The sequence below is a fragment of the Hydra vulgaris genome, chromosome 08 (assembly GCF_038396675.1).
Source record: "Hydra vulgaris chromosome 08, alternate assembly HydraT2T_AEP".
NCBI classification, from domain to species: Eukaryota; Metazoa; Cnidaria; class Hydrozoa; order Anthoathecata; family Hydridae; genus Hydra; species Hydra vulgaris.
The window spans coordinates 62,788,771-62,813,896 of record NC_088927.1 but is presented as its reverse complement, the minus strand read 5'-3'; the positions used below and the strand labels follow the sequence as shown (position 1 = coordinate 62,813,896).

The following is a 25,126-nucleotide window of genomic DNA, read 5'->3' as shown; positions in this document are numbered from 1 at the left end:
GGAGTCTAATGTTGATGAAAATGATCATAACTTCAAAGTCTTCTTTACTGCCCATTTTCCAGTTGTTTTTTTTCAGCTAAATGTCCCATCTTGCATCAGACATGTTTATATCAGTAGAGCAACAAAAGTAGGAATAGCTACATTGAATATAAATGTTGCAATTGTAGCTTAACGCAAATCAGTGTAAAATAAGTATTGAGTAATTATTGCATCAACTTTCTTATAGCTTTTTATCATGTCATGTATTAGTTATAGAATCCCAATAAAATTTCTAGTGATTTTAATAAACTTTTGATAAACCTGTTATCAAAAGACATTAATAAAGTCCTTTATTGTTATATTAAAGTCTTCTAATTGCTCACAAAGAATGTCAATCAGCTAAGTTTTATTTTCTGTGATAGATATTGCTTTTTTCTAAGTAGGTAATAGCGTGGTTATATTTAAACTACGTCTTGTACTCAACTTGTCAACCATTTTGCAATCATTGAGTACCTCTTGCGATTTACCATTTTGATTTACTACTTTTAAATCTTATACTTGACAGGTTCGGTGTGATGTTGATTTACGCAGCGATCAAATAACAAGAAGTCTATTGATCAGATCAGTATTTTTTTCTGAATATAAGATTTTGATCAATATCCAGAACCTCAGCTGTTTGTTTATATGTTGCAAAAGCAGGCCTTGAAGTATTGCCATCGTTCGATGTTCGAGATGCCTTGTTCGAGAACCACTTTTGGGGAAATCAACAATTCTCATTTTGTTTATAAAATCAGTTTTGAAGCTTCTGCTTAGTTACAAATATCTTTATGTTCTTTAGATCATGCTTGCCACTTTCTTATTTACTTTTAATATACAATGTGCAAAATTGGACTCTTTTATGTATGGAAGTCTTAAGGGTCTGCAGTAAGCTTTTGACGATAAATTTTGAATTCTCAAAGTAGGCAACTTTTCATTACTGTTGTTAAATCCAGTCAAATCTAATGGCACTAGACAGGTAACAAATAACGGTTATTCACATTTTAAATCTCTACTCATGTTGTGTTCTAATAAAACTTGTTTATAAATGCTTTGACCAGTAGCACCATTAAAACAAACCTTAAACATGAGATGAGAGCCATTGTTTTTATTGCACTGAATTCAAGTAGATCAACACAAAATTCAAGTAGATCAACACAAAATCAAGTAGATCAACACAAGTTCCTAAACTGCACGTATTCTTTGTAAACTTCGGAGAGTCGATTTTAACATAATATAGTTCAAATAAATATTAGACAAAATGTCAACGGGTGTCAATCATTAGTTATATTGCAGCAAAAAAGTATTTTCTTAAAGTTTTATTTTAAGTATGTAATCTTCAAAATATTACTGAGGTTACACACTATGACAAAATTATGCAACAAAATGCATAAATTGTGACATTGTGGCGTAGTCAGAATATATTAAACTGTTTCTTAAGCCATTTAGATCTTTCCGAATCTTAACTTTAAACTCTGAACGAATATATAAGAAATACGAGCCTACTCTTTAAGATTTCTAATTAGGATTCCTATTAATTTACTCGGATAATACTTATGTCTAATTTTGACGCACATTTTAATAAAAATGAAACTTGTGATCGTTTATTTTCTAAATTTGAGACAAATTTTACTATACCATTACGAATAAAACTCAATATTATTTCCTCCGAGTGAAAACAAACGTGGAACGGTAATTTTTTAATGAACTTCTATATAATATTTGTCTATCAAAAATTTTAGGATAATGTTGAACTTTAACATAATAATTTAACTAATTATAAAACTTTAAGTGTAATTAAACAAAAATAACAAGTCAAAGTTTTTATTCAAAAATAACTTTATAATAAAAATAAAAACGTATTATATATTTTATGCTAAAAACCAGAATATCTTTCAAAAAACTCTCAAAGATTTCTGTTATTTACAATAGACAGTTTAACACGTACGTTATATAAAATTTATTAGGTACATATTCTATATAACAAATATATAAAAACGTAGGAGAGTTTTTGCTTTAAATGTTGCTCACAGATTCATGACAATGTATGATGACTTCATACTTAATCTTCGAGTGGAATATTTCGGAATAAATAAGACATACTTTCGCAATTATGAATGCGACGTACAGCTTCCGATAAAACAGAGCTTATATCGACTTGTCGAATTTTAGGGCACTTGGTTAAAATGTGCTCCAACGGTAAGGTATTTGTAACAATGACCTAAAAAAATATTAAATATTACTAACACGTTTAAATAAATTCTTCATAATAACGAATTTAAATCTAAAACCTCTTCAATTTTTGAATCCATTATTAATTTTAGTGAATTTCCAGAAAAAAGACCATGCGTTGCGACAACATAAACGCTGAGAGCACCGCCATTGATAAGTATTAGAGCAGCATCTACAATCATCGTGGCATCATCAACTATATCTTCCTAAAAAAAGGGAAAAAATTTATATAAATAATAATAACTTATTATCATTGTTATTGTAAATCAAAGTAAAACAAATATTTTTGTTGTTATTGTTACTTACAACAATAATTGCAATTTTATTTCGCACATCTCCAACAATAGCTAAAGGCTTCTTAACTTTGGTAGGCAACCCTTGAAAAAATGTTTTTTAAAGTTTAAATTAAAAATACCAATAAAAAAGAAAAATACTAATCATTTTTTTTAGCACCTTACCTTGTTTAGTATATTAAATTGAGCAGCTTCAAAAAAATAATAATAAAACTGAACTATCGCGTACATAAAACAATTACTAGATGTAATTAATAATAATTTATTACCAACTATATCATTACCTGAAAAAATTTTTTTTTTGTTTCCTTAAAATATTGTTACCTGATAAGCAACATATATTATAGTATAAAAGATAATAGAAAAGAATTATCTGTTGCTAATAAGGTTGAAAAATTCTAAAAATAATATTTTACTCTTTTAATATTCTAAAAAATACCATGTTCAAGATTAAGTAGGTATGTAGTACTTAGCTCGCTTCCATAGTTTTCATAATCACCTACAAATAAATGAAAGAGTAACAAATTTAACTAGTTTGACAAATAACACTTGAACAACTGAAAATAACAAATAAATAAAACCAGAACTGAAAAAAAAAACTTGAAAGTTAGCAGATGGAAATTTTGATTGCATTTGATATATAAAAAAAGATCGTCATGAAAGAATTGATTTAATACACACATATATATATATATATATATATATATATATATATATATATATATATATATATATATATATATATATATATATATATATATATATATGTAAGATATAGTTTGTAAAAAAGTTTTTACAGTTTTTTTTTCCAGGTAGTATATTTGTTTGTGAGTTTATTTGCAACGTTGTGATCAAACAAACTTAATGAAGATTATTGCTTTATGAAAATAATCACGACAAAGATTCTTGTAGGTTATTTAAAATAGATTTATAAACAAAATCTTTTTTATAATTACTAATTTTTCAATCAACTAATAACTGCCTGGTTCCCTTACAACTAACTGCTACATCTTAGTCACACTTTAAAAAAAATAGTTGTTCATACTAACAAACAAAACATTACATTTGTTTGGTGGTATTGGCTCAGAATGGTTTCTAAAGTTTAAAAAAAATCTGAAATGACATGATTCCAACAGAAAGGAAAACAAGATTCAGATAAACACCAGTTTAAAATAGTTCTAAAAAACACTGTTGCAAAACTGTAAGAACACTCCTGCTGCCTAGATCACAAGACAATTAGAACACTCCTGGTGTCTAGATTATAAGATGTAGCAGTGTATAAGTAAAAAATAACTTAAAAAACAAGTATGAATAAATGACAACAAATTAACATACTTTACAATTACAAATTACCTTAATAACTGTTAGGGGGCATCCATAAATTATATATGCAACTGTTTTTTTTCAACAACCCCCCCCCCCCCCCGCATGCATACTTATGCATTAATTATTACAAAATCGACTCTTTCCTAACACATAAATTTTTCAAAAAATTTAAAACAAAAAAAACTTTTAGTTAATTCAACATATATATATATATAATATATATATATATATATATATATATATATATATATATATATATATATATATATATATATATTACATAAAATAATATTGATTTTTTTTTAACCTGAAAAAAAAAAAAGAATCAGGTTTTCGGAGAAATAGAGTACGAGAGATAATAAAACCACATATGCACTCGCTGTATTTGACACACCCTCCCCCTTGTATATATCCATACGTTTTTGGGTAACCCTTCCCAATACCTGCATAGGAACTTTATGGAGGAACTCTAATCTTATAAACAAATTTTGTACCTAATTTATTTATTATTTATCTTTATTTATATATTTATCTTTTTATAAATTATATATTTTATTCTTAATATAATAGCTGTTAAGAGGAATGGGTTTGATTCTAAATGAAGACTTTATGTTTTTCCAGAAAAAGTGTGCTCATTAAAAATCAACAAATTTCCAAAATCTCATTTACCTTGCGCCTTTTGAGATAAAATACAAGTTTTAAGATTAGAGAAAATCTTAAGAATATATGTATAATTTCTTAAGAGTTTCTTAAGAGAGAGAGAGAAAAAAAGAAGCATGTTGAGGACAACTTATCTAATTTATGAGAAAAAAAAAAAGATTATGACTTGAATTAGCAGCTGAAGAAAAAAAAAATCATGGAGAGGAGCACAGCTCTATAAGAAGAAACAAATGTTTTCATTCCTGCTTCTAATCTAAAAAAAAGATGAAAAAAAAAGCACAAAAAAATGCACATGCAGAAAAATTAAAAAAATTATTCTAAGAACTTCTTTTTCTCCTTTTTTTATAAAGATCATTTAATCTTTTTAGGATCTCCATAAAAAGAAATATTCATACAAGTTTAATCTCATTCATACAATATTAAAACATTAAAATTGTATTAAAATACTTTTAATACAATTTTTATGTTAATAATTTTAAATATTATGCTGCATTTAATTTAGCAATACACAATCAACATTATAGCAATATACACAACCATTTTAAAATTTTTAATTGATAAGCAACTCACCTATATGAACTGTGCATTCTGCACTACTTTCAGATGTAAATCTACTTCTACGAATAGCAGGAGGCGACTGCCTACCATCACAAAGATCAGAGTCTTCATGTATGTGTTCCCCATGTAGAACAGCTATGTTTAATTGAAGACGCTCAGCAAAAGCATTGGCTCTAATAAAACAAAAAACTTTTTATATCACTATATGTAACATCACTATATGTGCAAAAACAACAATTTTCATGATATCACTATATGTGACATCATTTTGTGCTAAAATCAATTTTTTAACTCTCACAAAGTTAAGAGTGTCAATCGAATCAATATGCAAAATTTTTTTTTAGATGTTTGCTATGTTAAAAACTTTGAAACCATTTTTTAATAAATAATCAAAGTTAAATCAAATAATGGGAAAATAAATTATACTCCAGTTATAAATGCAACCAACTTTGTATTATTTGAGATATAAAGCTTTTAAGCTGCCTACCTTTTGTATTATAAGTATATTTAAGAAGTTTGTATAGAAGTTTGTATAAGAACAGCCCATGGGCGAAACTAACTAATGTCAATAGGAATAAAATATAGCAAAAGAATTTGCTAAAAAATATAATCTTTTTTATATTAAAAAGCGGGAAATAAACCTTTTAATTTAAATTTAATAGCTCAGTTAACTAAAGATTGACAAGTCTGCACAAGATTCATTTCGAAACATACCAATGTTAATCTTTAGTTTACTGAACCATTTAATTTAAATTAAAAAGTTTATTTTCTGCTTTTTAGTACAAAAAAGATTATATTTTTTAGTAAATATTTTTGTTTCATTTTATTTTCTACTTTTTAGTCTTTACAATGAGTTTTTAACAATGTATTTCACAATGCGAGTCACTGTTATGTAGCATTTTTATTGTTATGTCGTAATTGGTGCAATGGCTATTGGGTTAGAGGCCCCCCCCCAAAAAAAAACAACAACACAATAACAACAACCTGTTATCAGGACCTCAAATTCTTAAAAAAGCTTCTAAAATTTCCAAAAGGGCCATTTAAACTCCCTCCCATTTAAAATCAGGGTGTGTCAATCAGGGGAATCAAAATCAGGGGAAGGCTAGCCAAAGCTCTGGTCGCAATATATATATATATATATATATATATATATATATATATATATATATATATATATATATATATATATATATATATATATATATATACATATATATATATATATATATATATATACATATATATATATATATATATATATATATATATATATATATATATATATATATATATATTTAGCAAATATTGATTTACAATAATATTGGCTTAATATAAACTATATAATGCCAACATATTCTTTATCATAATTAATGAAAAAACATTAAAATTAAAAAAATAAACACTCTGAGGAGGGATTGAACCAACAATCCTGTTAGCCCTGCCTAAAAATTAGATATCTAATACAACCACATGGTTACATGGTTACACTACTTTATCAACAAGGAGAAAAATAAAAGGATTTTAATTTTTGTGTACAGAATGTACAATTGTTGTTCTGTACAAATAAGGTTTTCATTATGTAAACATTTGTACACAGACCTCCAAGACACAAACATTAAAATTTACAAAAAAAAAAACTCCCTGAGGAGGACTTGAATCACCGACCCTATCGCCTGCGCCTTAAAAGAAGAGCGTTATTACATACACAACACTATGCAAATTGATGTTGTAACTAATAAAAATCAAACTTGTGAACAAGTTTGAAACTTGATTTTGAACTCGATGAAAAGTAAAACTTCCTAATCTAAACCATTAAGCTAAAAAATGGAATTTTCAAAACATTAGTAAGTTTCGATTTATAATGTATAACACAAGTTTTGATGTTATTTAAATATGTTAAATATTTATGTATATTTAACTATATATCAAGCCTTTTCAGGAGACGCATGCAACTGTATGCATTATATGACCACCCATAAATTTTTTTTTTTTACAACTTGATCACGTTTTTTTTGCATTTTTTGATAATCTGTGCATTTAAAAAATGTGCAGAAATAACTAATTTAAAGAGAAATTTAAAGTAAAGAAACCATAAACTGGAAAGAGAAATGAACTTTACAAATGATAAAATAAATAAAGGATAAACTGAACCTTAAAAGTTAAATATTTTCCCTATATAACTATGTTATTGTAGGGCTTATGTTGATTTATTGTTACATTTAGCTGGCAAGGTGCAACTGTTATATTGGCATTAGATGAGCAAGCCTTCCCAGGAAGCGCGTGCAGTCGCACACCTTCTTTGTCCACACTTAACATAATTTTTTAGATAACTTGACCACGTTTTTATATAGTAAGCATTTTAAGAATTTGCAACAAAATAAAGCTACAAGAAACGTTTAAATTTAGAAAATTTAAAACAAAAATTAAAGAGAATAAGACAGCAATACTCGAAGAAAAGAAGAAAAGAACGAAATAGAAAATCTAAAATAAAATAAGTGAAAACCAAATATTAAAAAAAGAAAATTGTTGTAAAAAATATAATATACTTAAATATTTTACTGTTTTTGTTTTCTTATTTTTAGGGTGTTTGAATTTTCCATTACCAAAATTGATACAAGTCGAGGAAAAGAGTAGATATAAATTTAACAAAAATTAAAATATTTGTGATATCCAATCTTTTTGGCGTCTTTTTTCAGTCAGTATATTAAGGAAATACTTTAAAATTTGCGCTAGAAACATGGACAATTTTAAAATTTGTTTTTCAAATGTTACATAAGTTATAAAAATGTTATAACAGTTATAAAAGAAAATGTTTTTTTCAACAACGACTCTAAAAAAAAGAATAAAAAAGTTGTTTTTTATTCTAACTTATTTATTTAAATATTAAATTTTCTAGTTTATTTAATTAAACTTGATATTTTGTTACAATTTTGTTTCCTTTTTATAGGATTTTTTTTCTTTCCAGTAGGTAAAGTTTAGCTTTTTGCTGCAAGTTCATGAAACGCTTTATAAGTTAAAAGATGCAAACTGTCGTGGTCAGTTTGTCTAAAAAATTACTTTAAACGTGGACGAACAAAGCGTGCGACTGCACACGCTTCCTGGGAAGGCTTAATGAGGGTTCAAATCCTAATAACAGATTTTTTTTAATGTTTTATTTTCATAGTAGACATTAAAAAATACCAAAGTATCAAACTTTTAAATAATTAAGTTTTGAAGTAATTAAGCTATAATGCAACAATAAATAATAAGACAACTAATGAAACAGCTTATATCTCAACTTATATTATATTATATAACTATAACTATCTCAAGATAAAACAACTTTAGAACTTCAACTTTATCTAAATTCTATAAAATAAAACACTTTGAAGTTAAAATAAAGACATTAGTTAATTTTATTCTTTTGTTTTATCTAGTTTATTTATTTTATCATTTGTTAAGATTTTTATTTTTATTAGTTTAGTTTTTTAATTAAGTTTTTTATTTTTTATTTCTCTTTTCAGTTTATGATTTGTTTATTTTTTATTTTAGTTTAAGTTTACATTTATTTATTCACACACAAAACATATTACCACCGCATCTTATTTTATGTTGTTGAAATTTTTTTCTTTCTAAAACAGTAAAATGTTCATAAAGTGAGGGGGGTTCTAGACTTAATAAAATACAATTTCATGAAATTTATAACTTAATTATAAATCATGATCCTTTTTATAATAAAACTTTTTTTTTCAAATAATATTTTACTCAACAAGGGATTTTTTGTGGTTATTTTTGTTCCTATGCTCCAATTGTCGTAATTTTAGGCAAAATAATTTCATTTTAAAGATTTTTTCTCATTCTAACGAATATTATTTAGCAAAATACTGCTAAAAACCACCAAGAATACAGGAAAACGGTTTTCTTTGTTTTAGTAAATGTCAGCAAAAGCTAGCATTAAATCTGAAAGATCTCTGAAAGAGAAAATCGACTTTAATGATGATAAAGTTCCACTTTATCATCATTAAAGTCAATTTATGAAAACTGTTGAAGGAAAAGGAAAGAAGGAAGGAAAGTGGAGAGGACATCACACTCCCATCATTTTATAAGTTTGTGACTATAAATCTTTGACCAGAAGCTTGAGACTCTCACTGTGACTGCTTGATCTGTTCAATTGGAAAACTGAGATATAATGGTCACATTTTTTAAACACTCAGTTTTTCAAGATTTGCAAAGAGCTGTGGTCAAGTTGTCAACAAAAAAAATTATATGCATGGTCATATATACATTTTATTACTAGCTGTCCGAACCCATAAAATATTGGTCTTTTTAGATTTATTCATACCAACCATTCCTATACTTATTTTTAATAGTCATTTTATTTCAGTAAATTTTAGTGATAGAAATTGAAAATGACTGTGTAACAGGAAAGCATCCCGATAAGGTTGGTAAAAGAGCAGTTTTAACTATGGGAGAAAGAGCTTATGCTAGTTCCATAGAGCTTATGCTAGTTCCATATTTTGTCTATCCTTAAACCATATAAATTATTCAACCCATGACTTGTGAATGGATGGCTTATAAACTTGGTAAATGGTTTTGTGGTAATTGTAATTTTTATTAATTAGATATAATTTCAATTTGAATTTTTTTGAATTCAAAAGTATGCGACTGTATGTAATATAAAATTTACTAACTGTATGTGATATTTAAAATTCAATTATTTGTTTTACATATAAAAAATAAAATTAAATAATATAATACATGTGCATATATGTGTTCAATTTTTTACTAATAAATTTTTTTTTTTTATTTTTAAACCTTTTATTTTTTTTATACATAGTGAAATATATATTGGAATAATAATTATACAATATATAATAAAGTATTAATTATACAATATATAATGAAATATTAAATAATAATACAAAATGGAGATTGAATTAACATGCAGGGCATGCTATTTTGACTTTTTTAGTGGTATTTTTTAAAAAGAATTTTTTTAAATAAAATTCCAAGTTTAATTGCAGTAACTGTAATTCAAAGAAAAAAAATTAGCACAACTCATGTGATTAACAAGCTAAATTTTTAAACTATGCAGGTGAGTATATGCATGTTTAAACTATGCAGGAAAACTTGTTATTTAAAATCTACAAAATTAAAAATAACTTAGCTTAATTTTTAAAAAAATGCAATCTTATTGAGATCAAAATTAATGTATTTTCGCATAATAAAGTATTTCGCATATTATAAGTATATTTAAAAAAATAATATAAATAAATTTAAGAATGTTTCAAGAAGGTAAAAACAAAACTAATCATGTGACTGATAATGAATGAAATAAATTTATTTTAACAAATTATTAACTTAGAGGTTTTGTTTTTAACTAATAATGTACAGCAATATAAACCATATGAAATAATAATATATATATAGCAATATAAACCACATGATAAAAAAATTATAGAGTCTAAACAAACCCTCATTAAATTTTGAAGAAACACTAAAACTTTAGCCAATACTTTTTTTTTAAATTTTTAAAAGTTTTTTTTAAAAAAAAACCCTTAAAACAATGTCACATTAAAAAAATTTTATAATAAATATATTACATCAATTAAAATTAAATCAAAATACTGAATCAAATATTTATTAAAGTATAAAGTTCAAATATACAATATACTTGTTCGTTTTTTTGCTTTAAAGCAAAACATCAAGAATTGGTATTAAAAAAAAAACAAATTGTTTTAGCAACAAAATTTAATTACAAGTTTATATAATTTTAATTTCAAGGTTTTGTCTACAATAATGTAATATTTTCCATACTTTAGAACAACTTCAAGTTAATATAATTTCAACAGCAAAGGTTTTTTACTATGATGAACTATCTTCCATACTTAAAGATAAATAAGTAAACTTTTGGGCTTCTTGTATTTTTTGGTGATCAAAATAAAGCTTATATTTGAATACAGATTTCATCAATTTGTTTAATTAGAGTTTGGTAATTCATACATTTTATAATATTTAAATTTTTTTTTTAATTTTTATTCTGACTTTTTTACATTTTTATAAAAAAACTTTTGGAACCATTTTAAGATTTTTGCTATTTTAATTTTAAATATTTTGATTTGAAATTTTAAAATTTTTAAAATTATTTTTCATTTTTCATTGTTTGATTAAATAATGTTTTAATAAATATGTAATAAATAGTTTTTGAAATACTGACCTTGCGGCACACCCTGGGTGTCTTGCAACAACAACTGCTTCTTGATATCTACGAATCTAAATTAGTTATAAAATTTATTTATACAATAAGTTTTTTTTTAAACAAACCTGCCTTATTATAATTTATGTTATTACTTGCCTTATTATGATTGATTTTACTATTATTATCAGGGGTGAAACCTCATGACCGCCTGGCAGCATGGGGATGACTGGTTTTCTCAAATAATTGTGTCAAATAATATTTTATGATTATTATATTCAAAATTATAAAATACTTTTTCTAAATAAAATAAAAAATATTTGAAAAAATAATATTTTAAATGCTTGAAAAATTTAAAATGATATTTAATACAAAGATGTTTTAATTGGATATTTATTACTCGATTAAGAATTCAATTTAAAAAAAAGCATATTTAACGATTCTTAAGTAAATTTTCTAACAAATAAGATGATTTAAGTTTACAAAAGTCAATAATTCCTTTTGTATTAATCTGAATCTAATTCGTTGCTCTTTGTCCGATTCATAATGCCATGTTAAATTATGAAAGTTGGAAAAAAATGACATAAACACTTCTGAGTTTTTAGACGTTAGAATAAAAAGGATGTTTAGAAAAATTTTAATACGGTTTATATATATTTAGAAATATTTAACATAAGTATTTAATATAGGAAATATAATCATAATATATAATATATATATAAAATTACTAATAAAAAACAAAATATAAAATACAAATAAAAAATTAAAGCAAAAAATGTAAATAAAAGAGTAAATACTTTCAAGTCATTTTGACATTTAAATTTGATTTAACAGCAATTTCTTTTTTAAAATGGTATAATCCAATTTCCTGATAGTCAAATTTCATTTCATCCTCTAATTGTTCAATAAAAAGTTTGAGCTGTCAAGCTGAATTTAGTTTTGCTACTCTTCATGTTATCAGTTATACCATCAGTGTTACCATAGCTCTAATGATGACAGCCTTGTCATCATTAAAGCTATCATCAGATGGTTAAATTAATGACTGAATGAGATTATTTCATGAGAGGAATTAATTCAATGTTTTTTTTTTCAATGACTTTTTTTTAAAACAGCTGTTCAACAAGTTGACTTAAAGATATATCAGCTTCATCAGGTTTTCTTGTTAATTCGATTATAATTTCAGAATAAAAAAGATCAACATCTCCTTTCGAAAGAGCATTAATATTTAATTTTAGTGGTTTTAAAGCAACAAAAAGTTTATTAATGTCATCAAGCTCATTTTTAGGTAGAGGAAAATCAATAAACATACCAATCAGAACTATATTTACTTTTACTGTTTGCACCTCCAAAAAAGGTTCAAGAAAATCAATAGTAATGCTCTATCTTGTCCTTGAATCATAAACTAAAGCTTTTTTTTTTTTTTTCTGAACAAATTTGATGTTCATGTTTAGTGTCTTGACCAATTTTTCTATCAAGCTAGTTCAATCAGTAACAGAAGCTACAATTCCTCAATTTAAATTAAATAAATTAAGTATACCACTGATCAATTTAATGACTTTTGTTGCTGGCATTGTACCTTGGATTTTTTACATTTTAATCCTGATTGAAATTCTTTATTGTGGTTCAGATTTAAGTTAATATACCTTCTGTTTTCTATTAAAGTATCACTGATCAAATTACCTTGAAGTTCAATAAATTGACCTGATTAACTTGACCAAATTAACTTGAAATGCAATAAATTCTAAAATTAATAGCTGTTATTTGCCTAACAATTTAAAGAGTTTTATGGTCATCCTTAAAAAATTTTTCAATTTGCAGTATTTTTGCAACAGGAATGTTTCTTGCAGTCTCACATGACAAGTTATTACATTCAAGAATTTCAATTTTGTGTTTTGTCTTTAAATGCTTTGTTATAGCTGTTTAATATTAAGTTATTTAAAATTGTTATCTGTTACAACAAAAATTAACAAAAAATCTAAAAGTCATCATTAAAAAAAGGCTTTAGTTTAACTGTTAAAGAATGAAAATAAAGAACTCGTTTTAAATAAATGTTCAAACTTTTAGATGAAACAGGTTGTACTTTAACTTTTTTTTTTAAATGGTAAAATTTGAACATTCGAACCTGAAAATGTTTGAACTAGAAGTGCGACTAGCAACAAATGAATTTTGTTGACTTGACAACAAAAAGTTTGATTGACATTAGAGAAATTACTTTAAAACTTACTCTTTCTTGAATGCATTGAATTAAAAAAGGTGATGCTCGCAGGTTATCAACAGGACAGTCATAAAAACCTTGTACCTCTTTTGAATGTAAATCCAAAGTTAACATATGATCCATACCTAGATATTATAGATAAGATACAAATATAATTATCTTTTTATAACAACTAATTGTATAATTGTAAAAACTGTAATCACAATAAAAGTCACATAAAAGTTTAAACAATGAGATATAAAAAATGATCGCTTGTCTCATGTAAAAGAGGACAAATCACATTTTTCCTCTGTAAAGCGCCCTTTATTTTTAATTTGGAATTATCACAACTATTGTCCCTCCTCTGGAAGTCATTTATCTGTAGTACAGTCTCTCTTTTGCTTATATTTTGCTTATAATTTGCTTATATGTGTGTAATAGATACAAATTTCAAAACCTGCTATTATAGGTTTATTAAGAAAATACAAGTTGCTAACAAAACAATCAAATGATAGCCATTTTTAAAACTCTTTTGAAATCCAAATAAAATATCCACAATATGCTAACACCTAATTTAACTGTGAATACAAGAGCTCATAAACCTGAGATAATAATCTTACTAATAAAAATAAGATTACTGAAAGCCATGCTTATAATTGTGAAATCATAGACATTAATTTTTTATACAAAAAATACCCTCTACAAACTAAGATTACGATTAGTAATCAAGAGATAATAGAATAAGTATTCTATTCAAAAGAAAATGAAACAAACAAGCTCATGAGATGATGTAATAAGGTTGGCATCTTAATATACTTTTAACAGTTTTAAGTGTCAACCTTAAATTTTTATAAAAAGATGATAAAAAGAAGAATATTGAAAATGAAAAATTTTTTGCTAATATTTTATGTCTTACAAACAAAATTACTGATTGAACCTAAACCCTTAATCAATTAATACATTCAAGTCCTAGCCAGTTATTTTAAGTCGCTTTAAAGTTTAAATATGTCAACTTTATTCCTATGCCATTTGTATATAGGCATAAAAAATAGTTGTAATATCATTAAAATAAAGAACATTTAAAAGTTACCTGCTCTGCATAGTAACTGAGCAAAAAGTTTTGCAGGAATAGCACCTCTGTTTCGCATCTTACTCTGCTTTGAATAAGGAAGGTATGGCACAACAGCTGTTGAAAATGCAATTTAAAAACTAAAATTATTGGCAACAAAAATTGTGTAAATAATGTTATGATTACAGCAAAGTAAACTTAATTCAATAACCAACTTAAAGTTGGACAGCAAGAGCTACCTATTACTCTTCTGCAGCACGCTGTTTTTAATGCATAGCACATCATTAGCAGTTCCATGATACAATCATTAGGTTCTCTAATAAATAACAATTAAAAATAAATAATAACAATATAAAATGTTTATAATGATAATTATCACAACAAAAATGTATTGTGTTTTTAAGGTTTAATTTACTTTTTTACACTTTTAAAACTCTAAAAATTTTATTTAAATAAATTTAGTATAACAAAATTACCCTTGTATTACTTGCATGACATATACATCTTTATTTCGTACTGATGAAGATATAGTAAGCTTAGTTTCTAAACGCATAATATATATATATATATATATATATATATATATATATATATATATATATATATATGTGTATATATATATATATATATATATATATATATATATATATATATATATATATATATAAATATATATTTATATAAATTATGTTAGTGTATTCTACAAACAGAGTGCTCCATGTTCTAAAAGAACAGAGCAATAATAAATTAGTAAAAACACTTATCTAACTTTTAATTTCTTCTACACTGTGTTTCACCATCAGTAGGTTCATCAGGCAGAAATTCCTGATGAACCTACTGATGGTGAAACACAGTGTAGAAGAAATCAAAAATTAGATAAGTGTTTTTACTAATTTATATATATATATATATATATATATATATATATATATATATATATATATATATATATATACATACATACATACATACATATATATATATATATATATATATATATATATATATATATATATATATATATATATATATATATATATATATATATATATATATACACAAGGTGGCCCATAAGTCACTATACAGTTTTAAAACTAAATAACTTTTTTCTATTAATATATTTCTATTTCTCTTTTTAGAACTAAAAAATATAACCTTTGGAGATTTTTGGTATGGACAAGTTTACAACAGAACAACGAGTGAAGATAATTGAATTTAACTTTGAAAATAGACGGTCAATTGTTGCAATGCCAAGATCGTATATGCGCCATTTCAATGTTCAACATCCCCCTAGTAAGCCTACAATATCGAACCTAGTGATGCGTGTTCAAGAGTATGGCTCTGTAAGTGATAGTTCTAGAAGTGGACGAGGTCGTTCAGTACATACAACTGAAAATACTGAAGCTGCAAGCTGTAGCATTGAAGAGAACCCAAGCATATCCACTTGAAGGCATTCTTAAGAATTTGGTATCTCACGGAGTTCTCTGCAGAGCATTCAAAGAGACTTGCATATGAACACTTACAAGGTTCAATTAGTGCAATCTTTACAACCACCAGATTTTCAAAAACGACTAAATTATGCTGTCAGGTTTCAGAGAACTGCAAGAAATAACAATGAGTTTATTCACAAGTTGACCATGGCAGATGAAGCTCATTTCCATTTGAATGGACATGTGAATAAGCAGAATACCAGATTCTAGGGCACAGAAAATCTACGCTAAGATCATGCGAGTCCATTGCACCCGGTTAAAGTCACAGCATGGTGTGGAGTAACATCAGATAGGGTTCAAAATGCTGTAACTGTAACTGCTGAGAGATATTGAAACATGCTAGTGAATTTTGTTCAACCTCAGTTAGCAAACATGGCAGGGTATTGATGGCAACAAGATGGAGCAACTGCACATACCGCTAGAGCCACAATGCAGTTGTTAACTGCTATGTTTCAGGATCGGATAATCTCTCATAATTCCGATTTTGAATGGCCTACATGTGCTCCTGATTTGACAGCACTAGACTTTTGGCTTTGAGGATATCTCAAAGACAAAGTGTATGCAAATAAGCCCCAAACTATTCAAGAACTTAAGGCAAACATACGAAGCTGAGAATGGAGGCTATTTAAGAGACATTATCTTTCGTAACTCAGTCAGAACTAACTTACAGACTCCAAACTTTGTAATAAAAAAAGAATTAATTAATTACAGCTATTTTAGAAAAACTTATTTAATTTCTAAAATGTAAAGTGACTTATGGGCCACCTTGTATATATATATATACATATATATATATATATATATATATATATATATATATATATATATATATATATATATATATATATATATATATATATATATATATATATATATATATATATATATATATATATATATATATATATATATATAGAACCCTTAGATGTTGTCCGAAAGTTTTTTCCATATTTTGTTGACAAAAAGTAAAAATTAAAATGCAAGATCGGAATTTTTTTTTAATAATGATAGACTGCCTGCCCCAACCAAACCCTCAGTCGATGTAGCAGCACTCCCTTGCGGGTCAGGCTATTTGTCAGTCGATGTAGCAGCACTCCCTTGCGAGTCAGGCTATTTGTCAGTCGATGTAGCAGCACTCCCTTGCGACTCAGGCTAAAAGATTGTCTATGTAGCAGCACTCCGTTGCGAGTCAGGCTATTTGTCAGTTGATGTAGCAGCACTTTGTTGCGAGTCAGGCTATAAGATAGTCGATGTAGCAACACTCGATGCATGATTTACAGTAAAAAAAATAAAAATAAACACATTTTATTAAAAAAAATAAAAATAAAAACATTGTTTATAATATTAAAAACATTCAGAGTGTTTTAAAAACATTCTGGTCAATTAAATTTGCGTTGTAATAATGGTTTTAACTTTCTGACAACACGGAAATGTTGGATGAAAGTCAAAAGTAATTAAAAGTGAAGTATTTGTTGGCATAAGAATCATTTTTATTCCCAAATGTAACAATTTATATATTTATATATATATATATATATATATATATATATATATATATATATATATATATATATATATATATATATATATATATATATATATATATATATATATATATATATACATATATACATTTGTAACATAAGTTACTAACAAAAAAAAAATCTTTAAGAAAAAGAAAAAATCTAAACTCAAAAAACAAAAATTTAAAAAAGAAAATATATTTATATTACATTTTTTAAAAATTACTATACTATGTGAAATGCTTTGTAAATGTAAATATATTGAATACATAAATATGTAATGAAAATATATATTAAAAATATGAAATTATTAAATAAATAAATTACTATGTAAATATATTAAATACATAATTTATTAAGTTTACTTATTACTTTATTAAACAAAGTAACAAATTAATTATGTTTACAATAATCCATTTTATTTAAATTATCAAAGAATATTATACATAATTACATTTATATAAATATGTATTTTTTTATAAATCTTTTCAAACTTTTCCTAGGATTAATTTTATAAACACTTTTAATAGCAAAATTTTTTACATAAGCTACCTAATACTCTTCTGCATAACAACTCAGTTATACAGAAGAAATTATTACACTATTAAATTTGAGTTTTTACATAACAACTCAAATCTAATAGTGCAATAAAAAATACTGGTTTCTATAAGCATTAAAATGACTATTACGTTAAAATTTTTATAAAATAAATTTAAAAGGGGTTTTAAAAGCTAAAATATTTGTTTGAAATTCATAAAAACCATCCGACAAAAATAAAATAAATACTAAACTATAAATTTAAATTAATAACTAATTGCAACATTTTAATATGAATGATAAAAACTGGGCTACTTATTGGGCGTTTATTTAATTCAAAAAAATGTAATGCTTTGGTGTCTTTTAAATAATGAGTTAATTCAAAAAAATTATGTATTTTATTAACGAAGCCACATGTTTAATTTCAATTTTGTTTTGTATAAAAAATAAAAAGTCCAAGAAATAAAGTTTATATACAATACTGAATTTATTAATAATTTTGAAACAACTAAAATGATTAGAAAATAAATGCACATCAAATATATGTTGGACAAAATGACCGATAGATGTCGTTTTTTACTGGACAAGTGCCGCACAGTGCCCGGCGCTTATTTCAAACCCTGTATGTGTGTGTATATATATATATATATATATATATATATATATATATATATATATATATTCAAAAAATTTTTTAGTTTTATATTAATTTATAATATAGAACACCATTAGGGGGTACCATCAGACATTTTTTAAAAATGTTGTTTTCTGAGCCACCCTAGTATATATATATATATATATATATATATATATATATATATATATATATATATATATATATTGTAATTCACCTCCCCAAGGCCAAGAAGGCCACTATAGATAAGGAGGCTACTTGTGGCTATAACCCTCTCTCAACTCTATAACTCCGAAACACAAACCTTGACGAACAAGGCCGCTGCGGGAAGAAACAAGTTGAGCACAGTACTACCAGGGATGTGGTGGGAATAGAACTCAGAACTCGCTTATGAAGCGAGCATCTTACCACTATACTACTACCACATATATACATATTAAAAAAAAATAAAATAAAGCAAAACAAATCTGGGACAAATGACAAAAGAGAAAATAAAATAATCAAAATGGGCTTCAATGAACAATCAAAATGATTGGAAACAGCTTTCTGATTAGTAGACTCTGGTTTCCAGTAGTTTTATCTTCATGTGGCAATAAATTAAACAAACACCAATTAAATGTAAGTTGTTGCAGACAGAATACAGTATATCAGTAAATTAAAAAACAACAAATAAAATGGGTTGCATATAAAGTATTTTATGTTATATGGTGATATAAAACATAGATAACATATAATAAAAAATAACATAAATTTAAAAATTATTTTACAAAAATACCTTGATTTGAAAAGAAGCCACAGTCCATTACTCCAAGTGAAATATTCAATCTCCTAAAAAAAAGTTACTGTGTATTTCTGTTCTGTGTACACAGAATAATAAAATTACTTGTTTGTTTTTGTATATATGTAAATTGTGAGAGTGTATTCTACAAAATAGTGTTCTTATAGAACAGAGCAGTAATTAGTAAAAAAACAACAACAGCAGCAACAAAAAACATCTAAACCCTTATGGCAGCTTTAAAAGTATTAGGAAACCTTTATTAATAGTCATAGAGAAACTAATAGTCATAGAGAAACTGAGAGTTTAAGATGAAAAAAAGATAAGTGTTTTTTTAATTATCTAAAAAACACTTATCTAACTGGGACATTAGCATTATCGGGGACATTTTAGTCAATCCATAAATCTTTTGTCCAAGTAAGCATTGTTTTTTTATATTAAAAAAATGTAGCCATAAGCAACTTTTATACAAAGTGAAAAAGAGTACTGCTACATCAAATGAAGGTTTGGTTAGGGTCAGGATCAAGGTCAGACTTAGGGTTAGCACAAAGTTTGAATATGATTATATTACTGTAATTCATCATTTTTGTAAATAGATTGAATATAATAATATAATATAATATGAAATATAATGATTAAGCATGAAAAAGATGAAATAATATATATAATATAATAATAAAAAATATAATATATATAATATAATAAAATATTATATATAATATAATAATAAAAAATACAATAATTAAATATGATAAAGATGAAATATAATAATTAAATAAAAATAACAAAAATAATTATAAAAAATATATTTTTATAACAAAAATTAAATTTAAATATGTATAAATAAAAGTAGACATAAAATAAAAATATTTATAAAAACTATATATATGAAAAAAAAAGTAGTTAATGGGATTAAAAAATAAGTCCTAGTAAACGCCGACTAGGAAAAATATGTATGAATATGTATGTATGTGTATATGTATGTATGTATATATATATATATATATATATATATATATCTATATATATATATAGATATAAAATATTATTAAGGATGGAAGATCGAAGAACCCACAATATTAGAAAACAGAGCCACAGTCTACAGACTTGATAATTTATTCAAGCGCGTTTTATTCCTAAGAGTTGTAGTACATGACGCCATTGATTTTTTTTACACAAACAAAATAATCAAAGACGTTATATATTAAAACTCTTAGGAATAAAATACGCTTGAATAAATTATCAAGTCTGTAGATTGTGGCGTATATTACGCTAACTTTTTGGCCTACAACAAAATGGAGAAGGCGAGCTTCTACTAAAATAAAAACGTTAGTTTTTCTCAGTGTGCATTTATTCTTTTGTTTTAATCAAAAAAATTTAGCCTAAACATTTTTTTTTTAATCATTTTCTTTAATATGAACACAATATGTCTTGGAGGTTTGGGATCCTTTTAAAGTTTGTAACAATGTTTTTCCATTTTTTTGATTAAACCAGTCATTATAAAAAAACAAACAAAAAAAATAAAATATCAAAAGAGGCGCTAATATAAAATAAAATTGAACATGTAATATTTTTTAGCTAATTATTTATTGTTTTGTTTTTTACCTTTTTTTAAAAAATTAGATAATTATTTTTCGTTATTGTTTGTTATGAGAAATTGTCTAAATAAATATTCTTGCTATTGCAAGATGATAAATAAAAGTTTTTTTAATGTTTTATTTTTAATATGATTTCTTTTCGGTCGTTGAATAGCACCATTTTTTTTTGCTGAACATTTTTGATGGAAAAGTCAGAATAATAAAAAGTTTCTTTATTTTTTCTTAACTTATTTATTTTAACTTATTACATTAAATGTATTATTTACAAATGTAAAAATTCACAAATACTATTTTCAAAATTTTTAAATAGTGCGAATATTAAACGTCATTTTTATGCAAACTTTTTTATGTAATAGTCATTCAAAGTGTAGTCAAAAGTGGTTTTTATAAAAAAGTAGTCATAAGTGGTTTTTATAACAAAGTAGTCAAAAGTGGTTTTTATAAAAAAGTAGTCATAAGTGGTTTTTATAAAAAAGTAGTCATAAGTGGTTTTTATAAAAAAGTAGTCATAAGTGGTTTTTATAACAAAGTAGTCAAAAGTGGTTTTTATAACAAAGTAGTCAAAAGTGGTTTTTATAAAGTTAATTACTTCTTTTATTTTATCATATATCTTTAAACTTGTTTAAATATTAAAAAATGATAAATACTGGCTTACGCGAAATGGCTTACTGCTTATATTAAATGGTACATAAATGGCGCACCTGTTTAAGCTTTTAAACAAAGCCTGTACATATATAAATTATTAAAAAAATACTTATCTAACTTTTTTTTTGTCTTAAACTTGGAGTTTCTTTTTCTCTACGATTATTAGAAAGTTTTCCTAACATTTTTAAAGCTGCCAAAGGGAGACAATTTAGATGTTTTGCGTTTTTTTAAATATTTTCTGTTGCTAATATTAAAAAAATAATAAAAATCAAAAAGTCAACTCAAGAATACGAATTGGATTTAAGTAAAGAGAGAAAAACTTGTACCAAAACTTTTATTCTCATATATAAATAGAAAACAAAACATTAAATCCCAAACTTGTACAATCAAGAATAAAATAAAAAAAATAAAAACAGAAATAACAGACACTTAAAATACAATAAATAAGCAATTTAAGCCAGTTTTAGTTAACAGTAATGACGAAGCAATATCAGAATTCTTGCAAACTTTTTTTTCGTGCATTAAATAGATGTGGAGAGGTTAAAGCTATTGCTTTCAACATTTTAAAAGCCTTTGATAAAGTTTGGCATGCTGGTCTTCTCTATGAGCTCTCTTTTTACAGTGTATTAGATAACATCTTTAAGATTATTGAATCCTTCCTTGCCAATTTTAGTATAAAAGTTGTACTTGATCAACAACACTCTGTTTCATTTCCTGAAACTTCAGGAGTTCCTCAATGTTCGATCCTGGAATTTCTACTTAGGTGGCATTGTTCGGTACTACCATTTATTTTTATCTTGATAAAAAAAGCCAACACTCTCTGATTGCTTGGAGGAGGCATTTTAGCTTGAAAAGAATCTCACTTCTGCTACAACATGGGGCTCTTAGTGTCTGGTGAACTTTAACCCAGATATGAATGACAATCTACTCAATGAGTCCTCTACCCTTTGTCTTCTAGGATTAACTCTTACTTCTGATCTCTCTTTGAAACCATAAATCAAATCCATTTCAAAATTAGCATCTGCTAAGGTAGATAGCTCATCTAGTACATTACCATTCATAAATATAGAAAGATCTAGATTGTTGCAATAATTGGTAACCTTAGCAACATTTCTTTATTGTGCTCACCACTTTCTTGCTTTGAATTCTATTCTTTATCCCTATAAATCTCAAATCCAACCTTGTATGGAATAGTTTTCCCATATCTGGAGTGGATCTTCACATGATGTCCTTTCTCTTTTAGACAAGGTGCAAAAATGCATTGTAAACATAGTTAGACCTGCTCTTGCAGCCAAACTCTAACCATTGTCACATCGCTGTAATGTTGCTTTGCTTTCTTTTTTCTATAAATACTATAATGGGCAGTGCTCTAAAGAGCTAGTGTCTCTTGTGCCATCTACTAAAATTCATTTTTGTGTTACTTGTCATTCAATTAAGTTTCATCCTTTTACTGTGACTGTTTTTAAGTGCTCAAAAATTCTTATTCGTCTAGTGCTTTTCCTTGAACATCAGTTCTTTGGATTTGATTTATATAATTTGCAATCTTTTAAATCATCTGTTAATTGTTATCTTGCTTTATCTACTTCATCTTACTCATAAGTAACTTTTAACTCTAATAATGGTTGCTTGCAGCCAAAAAAAAAAAAAAAATTGTCATTATCTTGTTATTGGCAATCAAAGAGGCTACTTTGTTGTGGCTACAACCCTCTCTTAACTCTATAACTCTAAAGCACAAACTTAAATTAAAAACCAGGGAGGTGGGGGTATCAAACTCTTTGATTACATTGATTAACACAATTAAAATTGACAATAATACCCAACAGATATCATCTTGGTGGCTAAATTAAGTTTTAAATTAGACTACGAAGTTGTATATACTTAATTTGGATATAGTTTGAGTGATATCTCTACAAACTATATCCAATCATGCCAACCCACTAAAAGGAATCGTAGTTACATGCAATAAAATCATTTAGATTTGGTACAATCACAACATCAGATACTGCTGCTTTCAACAAATCTTTTCAACAAATCTGTCTGAATATTGATGTTTGCTTTTTCTTTTAAAATTTATTTCAAAATTTGAAATACATGTAAAAGATGAAATAGGTGTAAAAAAAATTTGAAATAAAAATGTAAATGTGCTAACTTTTAGCCCCTAGAATAGGTTTCCTATATCAAAATATTTTAACTGCATTTTTAGGTAAGGAATCTTCCTTGTATTCGAATCCTCATCTATGAGTTTTATTAAATTTTCACGGACATGCACCCCTCCTGAAAATGTTATTCATTAAATTATTATCAAAATACCACCTTAAAAGAATATATACTTCAATATATATTCTTACAAAAGCAAAACCAAAAATATTTACTCAACTATGAGGTTAATAGTAATAAAAATTAATAATACTTTTGCAAGGGTGCATAATATCATAAAAACTAGTTGAACTTTTATTATAAATTAATAAAATGTTTACTTTGTGTCTTTCTGTAGTCAGTTTTTAGTCAATAAGAAAGAATTGAACTTATTAGAAAGCTCTAAATGTTTATATTATACAATTTTAGCTCTAGACCGGCTCTACAAAATTTAGATAAAAAAAAAAACTTTTTTAAAGAAAAAAGTAAAAAATAAAATACAGTAAAACTGTTAGAACATTGTAAAATGGCTTACGCTGCAACATTCTTTGCTAAAGGTAAATCTGTACCCTTTAGAGAGAAAAATACTATGTTAGATTCTCCCATAATGCTGGTTGCTCCTTGTGCCTTTCCAAAGTAGGAGGCCTTGGAGAAGATGGGTTGCCCGTATCGTCTTGCCGTTTTGAAACAGTGATCGCAAATGTATTTCTGCTTGAAATACAATGTGTTCTGATATTCTATTTAAAATAATTCAAAGAAATCGTACAATCTTGTACAGTTTTTCGGCACTTTATAAATTTAGTTGTTACGTTAAGACAAGGGAAATGCACCGATTTTGATTTATTGTACTAAAGTGAGAGATAAATAACGGTGAAAAAAAAATTAACAATAGTAAAATTATTTATCGGTGTGACAAAACTACATCTGCCGGTGTCATGAAATAAATTAACCCCCATAATAAATTAACTCCCGTAGCGTAAAAATTTACCCGAGGAGTTACTATATTTCAAAATAGATTAACTCCACTTGAAATAAATTCATGAATGAATGAAAACCCCTGTCGACGAAACAAATTACTTCCCCATAATATTTTAACTCCCTTGGAACAACAACTTAAACGAATCACATTTCAACATGATGTTTTCCTGTTTGTTTTTAAATCTGTTAATTTGCTATTGATATGAATATATTAACAGTATCACTGTATATATATATATATATATATATATATATATATATATATATATATATATATATATATATATA

The 25,126-nt window shown here is 25.7% G+C and overlaps 1 protein-coding gene across 1 annotated transcript; it reads right to left on the bottom strand.

Moving 5' to 3' along the window:
- Positions 1-1,836: 1,836 nt before the first annotated feature.
- On the bottom strand, positions 1,837-24,677 carry LOC100205781 (phosphoribosyl pyrophosphate synthase-associated protein 1). Its single transcript, XM_065804137.1, has 12 exons — positions 24,396-24,677; positions 19,482-19,534; positions 14,999-15,065; positions 14,762-14,838; positions 14,544-14,639; positions 13,484-13,599; positions 11,281-11,336; positions 5,097-5,257; positions 2,980-3,039; positions 2,554-2,624; positions 2,307-2,453; positions 1,837-2,236 (listed from the first exon to the last, which is right to left on the bottom strand). The coding sequence occupies exons 1-12, from the start codon at positions 24,464-24,466 to the stop codon at positions 2,078-2,080; spliced, it is 1,134 nt and encodes a 377-aa protein (XP_065660209.1). The 5' UTR covers positions 24,467-24,677; the 3' UTR covers positions 1,837-2,077.
- Between the last annotated feature and the right edge of the window lie 449 nt (positions 24,678-25,126).